The sequence below is a fragment of the Pararge aegeria genome, chromosome 9 (assembly GCF_905163445.1).
Source record: "Pararge aegeria chromosome 9, ilParAegt1.1, whole genome shotgun sequence".
NCBI lineage: Eukaryota > Metazoa > Arthropoda > Insecta > Lepidoptera > Nymphalidae > Pararge > Pararge aegeria.
This window is the reverse complement of record NC_053188.1, coordinates 7,911,921-7,923,709: the sequence shown is the minus strand read 5'-3', so window position 1 is coordinate 7,923,709 and position 11,789 is coordinate 7,911,921. Positions and strand designations below refer to the sequence as shown.

At 34.7% G+C, this 11,789-nt stretch overlaps 1 protein-coding gene across 1 annotated transcript; it reads right to left on the bottom strand.

Moving 5' to 3' along the window:
- Positions 1–610: 610 nt before the first annotated feature.
- LOC120626556 (odorant receptor 7a-like) lies at positions 611–11,434 on the bottom strand. Its single transcript, XM_039894105.1, has 5 exons — positions 10,503–11,434; positions 7,038–7,134; positions 5,904–6,017; positions 3,574–3,729; positions 611–720 (listed from the first exon to the last, which is right to left on the bottom strand). The coding sequence occupies exons 1-5, from the start codon at positions 11,432–11,434 to the stop codon at positions 667–669; spliced, it is 1,353 nt and encodes a 450-aa protein (XP_039750039.1). The 3' UTR covers positions 611–666.
- Between the last annotated feature and the right edge of the window lie 355 nt (positions 11,435–11,789).

Genomic DNA, 11,789 nt, shown 5'->3' with positions numbered 1-11,789 from the left:
CTGCGTCTTATTCGCGACCAAACTAACGCGTCTTTTGATTTGCTGTAAAGCACCCGCATCCATGTTAGCGACCGTAGATGCGTTTGTGGACTTAGCCTAACAGTATTTCCACGTTGAGTCAACCAGTAGCGTCCGCAATCCTGGACGCAATCTTGAACGCCGCGGATGTGCCGCAATTTTGCCTTGCCTTTACATCTTGGCAAACAATCCTTCATTTTTCTTTCTCAGTGATGAAACCTCCAAACTGGATCCGAAACGGAAATCTCAGTACGGATCATTTGCGGAACAATCTCTATAGGAGTTATATTAGCAAATGAATCCATGAAGCCTAATTTGTTTTAAAAGGATATGGTTTGAGGAATTATTGTAATATGATTTTTGGGATTTGGAGTCATTAAATCTATTTAATTAACTATGCAAATAAAACTTAGGGTTAGTTTTAATTGGACATTTAATTTATACTTTTATATTATGTCCTCACGATCTGTGATAGTATACCTAGAATATTTAGTGGCATATAAGTGCACTTAGATCATAATATATTAAATAGAATAATGCGTTGAAATTGTATAACATTATACTCATGTGCATGTATCAATAATAAATAAATTTGAATATTTAATATAATAAATGTTTTATTTATTACTACATATCTTTATCTAAATATTAAACTTGTTTTTGACTTAGCACTGCATAATATGAATAAGCTGCTTTCATTATCTGAAACAGAGAATATATATAATAAAACTTATTACACATTGTGTAGTAACATTCAAGTAAGTTATGCATAAACAAAAACCAAGCCCCCTCCCCCCCACTTCTAGATTTTAGACTACTACAAACTGTGCCTAACTCCGCAGATCCTATTACATCCCTCCAGAAACAGGAAGATTTTCGAAATAAAAAGCAGCATATGTTACTGCTACAATATTCTGTTAAAATGTTAAATAAATAAAGTAAATTTATAAAGTGGATAAATAATTTAACTTTTGATAACTATAAATTCATATTTGCCAGATATTTATGTTCATGACATTGAGTTGGTTGATATAAATACGACTGCCTACATGGACTCGAACGATGCAAAGATACCTCCCGGTGTCTTAGTCGTTTATCAATTCACTATACCATATATATATATTTTTATAGTTCTAATAGACGGATTAAGCATGACCCACCTCCAGTGGCGTAAGGGGTTTAACCAGGGTAGGCATAAAGCAGGAAGATCGCATAAAATTGAAAAAATTCTCCTTCTATATAAGTTGAAATTTATAGGGAAGGCAGTGCATTCGTGCATACATGAAATGCACGGCACTGCTCACCTTGCCTAAAAACAGTGCAAAATATAGCAGATCAGGCGAGGATCACGTCATACAAAGGGTCATACCATGTGTCCATCAACCGAGGCAAAGGTTATAATAAATTTAAATTCAAATTAAAATTTTCTTTATTCATGTAGGCCTATCACAGGCACTTATGAAGCGTTCATACATATTTGTTTACATAATTGTACTTAAATCTAAAGCTACGAGGGTTCCAAACGCGCCCTGGTCTAAGAAGAGCCCACAACAAACTTAGCCGGGTAAATTTTTTTTTTGTTATCACCATCTTCCAGTAAATTTATATTAAGATATGAAGCTAGAGCAATTCACACCCAAGCTTTTTTATCGTTTAAGTAATCCTTAATAGAAAATCATGTGCCTGTAATTACACAGAAATGCTTGTTGGTGGAAGAAATAAGCATTGCGAACGGCGGTAGTACCTATACCTCCCCAGACAAACTCTAGTACACAAAGCTCGTCTGCTGGCCGATTCAGTAACTTTTTCCTGCGAGTTGCCAACTGATCGTCTTATACAAAATGCTCTTAACTCAAATTCAATAGTGACACTTGTCAACTCATAACATATTTTATATTATTCATAAGGAAATAAGTCTAACTTAGGAATTGTTGCGGAAAAGTCAGTCAGCTGTCCACTTAAAACTGTAGTGCTCCAAAAACTAGGTGTCTCCTTTGTGGCAGTTCTTAAAAGCCAGTCTTAAATTTTACATAACGTGAGTTATTTTTCATCTTTTAATTATTAAGGATTCGTAAATGCACATATTTAGTAGTATATACATAAGTAAACTTTAACGGGTCTTTTATATACGCAAATATTAGCACAGAGTCTATAACCTAGCCACTTTGTTATCGACTACTCGTATGTGTGATATTTACACAAACAAATATGGCAGATTGAAGTGGTACCTACATTACAAAGGGAAAATATGAGTACCACTTTATCTATAAATTATCGTAATTCAATATTTATACAGGTCTTATAAGTCAATTCTATATATTATAAGTCTAGATATATGTGTGGGTATTGGAATCCAAGTCAGTTTAACGATTTCGATATCCATTTATTTAGAAGTTTTCTGCAAGTGTACACGTAAACTTTTGGAAGCCAGCTAAAATTATAAAAATAAATAGGTGCATGTATCATGAAATGTCTAAGAATATGATACTCAGTAGGTACCTAATTAAAACTTAATGTAATTATATTGTAGTTCAGACTATGAAATTTTCGGCATCGGTTGGCAGGACGAACGATCTCTCAAAAAATTGATATATAGGTAATATCATTGCCGATCCCGAAAATTCGTTATATTTTCATAGTTAGTAGTAGTTTTATATCTATATATATAAAAGAAAGTCGTGTTAGTTACACTACTTATAACTCAAGAACGGCTGTACCGATATGGCTGAAAATTGGTGGGTGGGTAGCTTAGAGCCAGGAGACGGACATAGGATACTGTTTATCCCGTTCGACAGCGTTCCCGTCTGAGTTGACATAAAAAGTCAGTTACACCATTTATAACTCAAGAACGGCTGGACCAATTTTTATGATATTTGATTTTTTGGATTCCTCTTAGACCGGAATAGGATAATAAGTATTAAAATAATAACATTCATCAAAAAAAATGATGCGCGGTACGAAATTCGCCGGGACAGCTAGTATATATATATATATATATATATATAGCACTTAAAATGCCCTGATCATAGCTCGTGATTGGTAAGTGATAAAAGGACGTTCCGCTTATTGGAACTCAATTGTTACAATTAAAGTCGTGATGACACACGAGAACCTACCGAGAGAGACCACAAACTTGATATTGTGTATTTATAATATTCTTAAATTACTAGTCATAATTTGACATTGATATTAATGACATTCGGTATTGATAGACAGAGGAAGCTCGCCATCATGATTCGTGGTGAGTCTTCGCTCTATATCTCTTTCACATGAGAAGATTTCAAACATAAACCCAGCTCGATGCGTGTTACTAGGTTTTATATAACTTGTTCTATAAGTCACGGGGGTAGACAACGCAATTTCCAAAAGTCTACTGATGCAAGTAATTTCTATGCAATATACCGTCAAGATATGATAAGCTGCTTAGCCGTACATTGGTTGTAACTTGTAGGTACTTTGGAAACTTTTTAGCGGTTGCCATTAAAATAAAATTACATAAAAAATAAATAAAGTAGAGATTCAAGTTGGTAATCCTTTCCATAAAGCAAGTCTTACCGCTAGAAAGCAGCGATTGTCCATGTTAGCGAAACCGGCGGCTGTCAACTTTAGAGGGCGCTGCGCTCGCATCATCATGAGCATAAGGAGTCTGCGAAAGCGAGGCGGCATTCGCTCCCACTTGCACTGCATAATCGCGTCGGACACCCGACTAGCCTGTTTCGTTATTGCTTCATTTACAAAAACTAGAAGCAAACTGTTTTCTCTGTGTTTACAATAGCTAGCTGTCATTGATTTTCGATTTAGAGAACCATTTTATATTTTTGACAAGTCGAAACTAACGAGCTACAACTCAAAAACACGTGTTACAGTAAATTTATAAAGTGGTTAAATAATTAAACTTTTGATTACTACAATTCATATTTTTAGATATTTATGTTCATGGCATTGAGTTGGTGGGTATTTCGATATAAATACGACTACAATATCGATGCACCGTAGTCCTACATGGACTCGAACGATGCAAAGATACCTCCCGGTGTCTTAGTCGTTTATCACACGCCAAAATAGCGCTTTATTTATACCACATATAATTGAAAACATCGTTCTCAATCTTTCATAACAGACGTTCCTTTACAAAGGTCATCATAATTATCATATCAACCCATTACCGACCACTAAAGGGCACTGTTCTTCTGCCAGAATGAGAAGGGGTTAAGGCCGTAGTCCACCACGCTGGCCCAGTGCGGATTGGTGGCCTCACTTACCTTTGAGAACATTATGGAGAACTCTCAGGCATGAAGATTTGTGATATTTTAATTGCTTTAAACGTGTAGTGCGTGTTGGAATTGCAGGCCCCCCGAAAGTGAAGTGGGCTATTACCGCATCATAAAGTACATAATGACTTTAAATATTTAGACTATTTTGTATCTAATACATATGTAGTAAAATAACTATGTAATGATTTATCTGTATATTATGTAGCATTTGGATGTAAAGTACCTACATGTAATCTATATCAATTACATATTTTTAAATTAAACGTTGCACTATCCCGTTTTCCGTACCAAACATGCTTCATCAACCAAAGGTTGTCTGGAGGAGATCGCTTCAAGCGATAAGGCCATCTTTGCACGTAAACATTTATTTACCTTTTGACTTGTGTCATTTGTTTTTTTCTGTATGTGCAATACAGACTTTCTATCTATCTGAATATAAAGTATGTCCTGATCATAGGTCATGATTGGCAAAGTAAGCAAGAGAAAATTTATTAATTTAGCTATTGTAAACACAGAGAAGTCTGGCGAGTTCAAAAATTTAATATCTTTAGTTATTGAGACAGTAGACATTTTGAGAGACTTGAAGAAACTGTAATATATTAAACCGAAACTATTTACGTAGAAAATATCACAGTAAATATATAACCTGTTAAAATGCTCTGAGACAATGCGGAGAGTGATTTGAGTAAGTACTACGCAGCAACAAAAAGTAGGTACGATATAATTTTCAGAGGAAATTTCATTTGAATGCCTTCACCAAGTAGGTTCAGAACGATCAGATAGACAGAAATGACAAAAATTGCAGTTTTGGTGTTTTGTTCTTGTAGTAAGTATAGAGTGCATATAAAAACATAGCTTTAATCATTGATTTAATATTAGGTCCGTACATATAAAATTGGTGCTTTGTCGTATTGGCCGATTAGATCTCAAAAATCTCCTCTTTGGTCAGAAATTCCTGTTTTAAATGTATACAGCTATTTGAACATGCTTTTGTGTGTTGAAAACCCTAAGCTAGCTGCTAAACAACCGAGGCTGGTCAATTGCTCTAGGCCACTGCTGCTACATGAAAACGCTAGGAGCACACTGCACAAACGGCTCCTGTAGAAGGCTACCAAATTAGCGGAGCTTTAATTGGAATGTCTAAGAAACCATACTCCCCGGACCTTGCTGCAACAGATTGACATTTTTTACGAAATTTTGGAGGGCATAAAATTCAAGTCTGATGGGGCAGTCCAAAACGCCTTAAAAAAATTATTGATTCCCGTCTTAGTGGTTTTTCTAGTAAAGCGATCAATAGCGAAAACTTACATACCATGATTGATTAAATATATATTAAATTAAAAAAACGACATTGTTTTCTTTTTCAAAACGCCAATTTCATATGTAAAGATCTAATATTAAATATATTTATATGCACCACCTATCTCTCGTATTGAGCATTGAAGAGATCGCTATGTAGCGATAAGGCCTCCTAATTGTATACATCGTGTAAACTAGTTTTTTTTTTGTTATAATTTTTCCTGTTTTTTTTTTTTATCTGGTGTACAATAAAAGTGTATTCATTCATTCATTCATTTAATCTTATTATAAGGCATTTCCAACACCACTTACCTGATAAGTTAGTTCGTTACCAGTGAAACATTGTATAGCGAGTTGTATGATCATAGCAACGAAGAAGGCAAGCGAAGTCACTAAGCGGATTGACTTAAAACTGGAAGCGTCTTGCTGCAACAGAAAATTACTTAATATTGAGACCTTAGTAAGTACAGTCAAGTTGGAAAAGGTTGTAGTTTTTGATGTAACTTAGCGCCCGCACTACTCCTCTTATTCGCAACGGAAAATGGATGGCCAAGTTCAAGAAATCCATAACTTGGTGATTCTAACAACGACTCTGAAGAGTTTTAGAGTTTAGAAACAGAGTCCACTTTTTTTCCTTTAATTAACGGGTCCTGTGGGATTCGATCTATCTCCTACAAGAAGAAGAAACATTCGCGATCTGTTTTATACCAATGCACTGTCTTAATTACCCGTGAAACAGAAATACTACGTTCCACATAAATAATGGTCTTTAGTCAGTCGGGTTTTTAAAAAATATGCAAATATCTCTTACACAAAAGCCACAGAAACGCATTTTATATCGAAACAAATAACAATTAAAATGTGATTTTGAATCGCCAATTTCAGGCATAAAATATTAATCCTAACTAAAAAAAGAACAATTTTAAGTAGATAAACCTTGTATTTACAGCATGTTTGAACAGAAGCAAGCGATACTTTGCGGAAATTCATAATATATTATGGAAATCAAGCTTAATTTGCTATACACCGCGAAAAGCATTTGAATGTGTACGGTGCAATTTATAATTTCTTCAGTCCTGATACATCTCCTGAGGATGATCCGGTTTCCGGGCGAAACGTGCATATAGGATACCTTGCCGAAGATTTGTTTCGCGAAGAGTATAAGGATTGAAGAAATTATAAATTACACCATACAGATTCTCCTGCTTTTCGCGGAGTATAGCAAATTGAGCCTTAATTTCATAATTACAGCATGTTATTAAGTTTCATAGTTCGGGAGATAACGACCCAAAATATTAAATACACACGTGTAAAACTGCGGGAACAAATAACGGGTTAGTAATGAACAAGATAAATAAATAAAAGCAACAATTTTTTAAACTGAACTATGTAAAAATCCAATTTATCTAAATTATGCAAAAAAGTAATTTCACCGCGATATCTCACCGAAACTTGCACCATTACCACGCAAATCGCAGCCATGCTTGAGAGGAGTTGAGTCATAAAGCCGTAGGAATAAGTTGACGCGAATTTCTCAACACAACTGTAAGGAAATGAATAAAGTATATGTTATCAACAGTGTAACTAGGGGGGTGTTTTGATACCCCGCCTCCCCCGATACGAAATTCTATCAATATGCTTTTCATAGTCAAGCACAAAATACAATTAAAGGACATTTTCCAATTCTGTATGCTATTTATACATACTGAATTACTACTGTTACATACTAATAATAGTTAAAAATAAAGTGTTAACTATATAGTGTTGATTTGCTGTTCTTTTTTTAGGAGTTACGCCTTTTTATCGGGAGATCTTCCCCAACCTTACCTAAATGTTATTAACCAGACAAGTACCTTCGCTTTTTCAAATTAATCAATCCCAAACAATGTTGATAAAAATTGCATCATTATTTATATTCATAATAACATTGCAATAATGGTAAATATAGTTTTTGTTGAATTTGTAATACGCGTGCTCAAGTTGCGTATTTTTGCCAATAGTAAGTAGTATTTAATTTACGATGTCAGCATACCAGAAACCAAAACGTTTCCAGATAGCCACATAGCCAGATAGTATGACAGCGACATACTAGGACTGTGGAACTTCCAAGTCCCTTAAATTCTGGCATGTCGAAAATAATTATTCATTCCTTAACAAACCCCCCGAAAAACAAAATCTTGCTCCGTCACTGCTGAATATCATAGACTTATCGAAAAATATGAATGAACACTTTCATTTTGGTGGGAGGTGAATAAGAAATATATATTATGTTGATTTAGGCGTGTCAAAAAAGTAACCGAGTGACAATATTGAAGCGGTAATCCGTTGATATTGAGCCATGTCGTCTCCAAGAAATGTGGCCCCCCTTATTGCCCGTATTGGCTCAGCATCATATACCTACTTGATTTTTGAAACTAGAGCTTTTGCGTAAAGTTTTTCTTCATTTACTTCTTTTCTAGATGCAATATTGCATATATTTACTAAATCCCACTTATTCTGAAAATAATAAAACATTCTTGCTTTGCTTGCATTTATTGTTGAGATTAATTTGAAGTAAAGGTCAATCCAAACAATCAATTTCTTGAATGGTAAAAGCCTACTCAAAACTCAAGAAATTTAATTATAATTAAATATTGTTAATATTTTCAATCGAAACAAGGTATACTTATGGTTACTTATGGTACATAGACAGTTAATGTATTATCTAAATAGGAAACTAATGGTCTAAAAAAGTGTGCAATTTTGACTGGATTCCAAAATGAGGAATTTTCAATTCCTACTGTTCAGTCTTTTGCTATTCACAAAATTTTTCATTATAAAGCGGAGTAGGTACTTTATACATTTGATGTAGGAAAAACCTGTAAAAAATTTTAATCTAAATTAACGGTGTCTAAAACAAGTGTACAATTTTGACTCGATTCCAAAATGGGTAAATTTCAATTACTACTGTTCAGTCTTCTTTAGTTAGTGACAATATTTTCTGGAGACGAAGTTTGTCGCCGCTTGGCATGGGGTACGACCCCGGCTAATTTACGTCGCAGTTTATTGCAATTTAAGGGTCGTCGACTGCAGTCTGTTTGCTTGCCAGAAGTTAGATTCAAGTTACTTACACCTATAAATCTTATATGGAACATTTAGACGTGGTAAGTATGTACAATGCATTTTCATGCCGTAATTGTTTTATTGCTCTGAATTTGATTTTGCGATGCTGTTATATATTTGAACTTTGGTAGAAGATTTTGCAATTTTACCAATAATATGATATGAATGATTTAAGATATCAAACGAGCTTTCGCCGCAAGATCCAGAAATACGTTCTGAAAATTAAAACCTTTAAGTCCACCTGTTTCAGAAGCGCGTTGAATATAAGTCTGGGGTTTATGTACAACAAACAATACCATGGTGTAGGTACTAAATGAGCTTTAAGCGTTAACCGTTTACTTTACTGAGCTCGAGAGCAACCTGAGTATTCATCTAGGTTGCAAGCTATCGCAAAGTTAAATTTCAGCAAATTCAGTTCTATACTTTTCCTACCTTCCCTCAACTGCATTGGTGAAAAAGTTTATTTTTTACTCCCGTGGGAACGGGTATTGATAAAGAATTAATGGGTGGTACAGCACATACGTAACAAACAAACAAACAGTTATTTAAATATTATATGTAAGTAAGTTTCGTCTGGTGGAAGGCTTTGGTCATCTACAATGACGTGCCACCAAACGAATTAGCGTTCCGGTACGATGTCGCCTAGAAAACGATTAGGGGTATTGGTATCTTAAGTGCTATACAATTGAAAGCTTAGCCCACATTATCTTAGACTGCATCATCACCCTCTGTGATTGCAGTCAAGGGCTAAATGGAAGTGGAAGTAAATATAGATTCAGTTATATGTAGTACATAAATAGGCATAGTATAGCGCACAAGTAAAATAAATAAACTTGCATGGTTTTCAAAGTTATTTGTAGGTATATTGTGAATTTCTGCAACGAAAAATCAGACGATATAAAAAAAGAATATCCATAACTATGAATGAAAAAGGAATATGACACCATTCGTTTAAATAATGAATGAGCTTTAAAACTTCGATGAATATTCCCCGAACGATTCATGAAAATAAATTTTACACGCAACCACGATTTCTGGTAGGCTTGCAGTGCTGGGGTGAGTCGGTAAGTGTGTTAAAATTAATGACTTTTGAATATGAGCGCAAATTGTTACATATAAGGCTTTACTTTAGTTACCTGAAAATTATTTATCCATCTATAATATAAAATTGAATCGCTAAATATGTTGCTAAGCGTAAATCTCAAGAGCAGCTAAACGATTTCCTCGATGTTTATCTTCACCGGTACAGCATGTGATATTTAACTGCTTTAATATAACTCCTAACTAAAACTTATATAATTCCGAGAAGTTAGCGGTGTTTGTCGAGAATACAAACAAATAGTTATTTGAATTATATATGTGAGTAAGTAAGTTTCATCTGGTAGGCTTTGGCAGTGGCTGGTTACCTACAAAGAGTACAAAACGATTTAGCGTTCCGGTACGATGGCATTAAAAAACAATTAGAGGTATGGGTTTATTTTAACTGCCATGTTAACAGGTTAGCCCACACTATCTTAGACTGCATCATCACCTTCCACCAGGTGAGATTACAGTCAGTCTTTCTTCACCGTTACAGCATGTAATATTTAATAGCTTTAACATTATAACTCCTAACCAAAACTAATATAGTTCCGAGAAATCCGAACCGCTTGGCTATCACGAATTCTCATCAGCAAATATTACGTATTTACTATACAGGTTCTAATTTAAGACGCAATATAAAAGATTAAACAAAGAAATGCAGAGAAATATCAACTGTAGTATACAAGTGCTCTCGTTATAAAAATTAGCATAATGTCTTGTACAAACCTGATCAGCGATTGATGTTGACGTAAACAACTCTTCAACGTGTTTTCTAACGCGTTCTCAATTTCTTGCTCGGTGCAATATGTTCTCACAATTCTTTCGTAACAACATTCAATATCCGTGTTATGAGAATCGTCAATCATATCTATGTCATCGTTGTCACATTTGATTACTTTGGTTAAATGTTCAATTGTGCGTTCGTAGACAGTAATTATTGCCTCCTGCAGTATCTCGAATTGAGAGCTCATATGTAGTATGACAGAACCGATAAATGTGTCGATGGTCATTACGATATGACCAGTCCAAAGTAGGCCTACTGTTTCTAAAAGGAAAGTCGAGATGTAAGACTTGTCGCTTTGGTAGTTCCATGGAATGTAAATCGGCTGTGGAAGAGTCCGTGGGGGCTTAAAGGAAGTATCGTTTAACTTCGCAACTTCGGTCTTCCAAACAATGTCCTGAACGATACCGTACACGTTACTATTCCCAATAGTAATCCATCCGAAGATAAGAAACGTTGCGGTTAGTATTCGCGTTATCCTGATTGTTTGACGAATCTTTTCGTTGTTTTGATAAAAACTCTGTAAACCTATCTCCAGGGTATGCACTATATTTTGAATTTCGTTATTTTTGAAGAAGAATATGTACAGTTTTATGAGAGTCAGATCATGTGTGATAACAAAGGAAAGACTAAACATGAAGCGATCTATATCCTTTTGCCCCACAAACGGGTCGATAGTTTCCAGACCGACAAATCCAGCTACCCAGACTACTTCAGTTATTATTACATAGTAAATATATAGTCCGGGGAAATTATGAGTGTCACCTTCATCGGGATGATGCCACCATCCCAAACCAAGGAATCTAAGCAATAAATAATGTACACTAAAATAACGCTTAGGTGCTGCAAGCTGTTCCGATTTGTCTAAATCAGACATGGTTCTCGTTAGCTCAAATTTACACTGACGTATTCATATCCAAATTATTATATTTAAATTAGTGTATACATTTTTTATGTGTTCCTAAATTAAAAATTTATTCACACATATTATAGGAGTTGGGTTTGGGGGTTTTGAACAGTGCTACTACTAATATAATAATTAGAAATCGGGTGAGATTCAAGTCTCAGGTGATAGCGGTGCACAATTTTTTATAGACTCTTAATAGAATTGCTACATTCGTCAATATTCCATATGCAAATAATGTATGTGACAAACTATACGTCTTTAAAGTTCATTGTTAGAATAGATACTGAATAGAAAAATAGTGAAAAAAAATTGTTTGGTCAAGGGA

Excerpts from the sequence above, each read along its gene's own strand:
- LOC120626556 (XM_039894105.1), bottom strand. The coding sequence starts at position 11,434 with ATGTCTGATTTAGACAAATCGGAACAGCTTGCAGCACCTAAGCGTTAT. Across the intron at positions 7,135-10,502 it reads CAACATCAATCGCTGATCAG|TTGTGTTGAGAAATTCGCGT; the intron begins GTTTGTACAAGA and ends ATTTCCTTACAG. Across the intron at positions 6,018-7,037 it reads TGGTAATGGTGCAAGTTTCG|CAAGACGCTTCCAGTTTTAA; the intron begins GTGAGATATCGC and ends TTTCTGTTGCAG.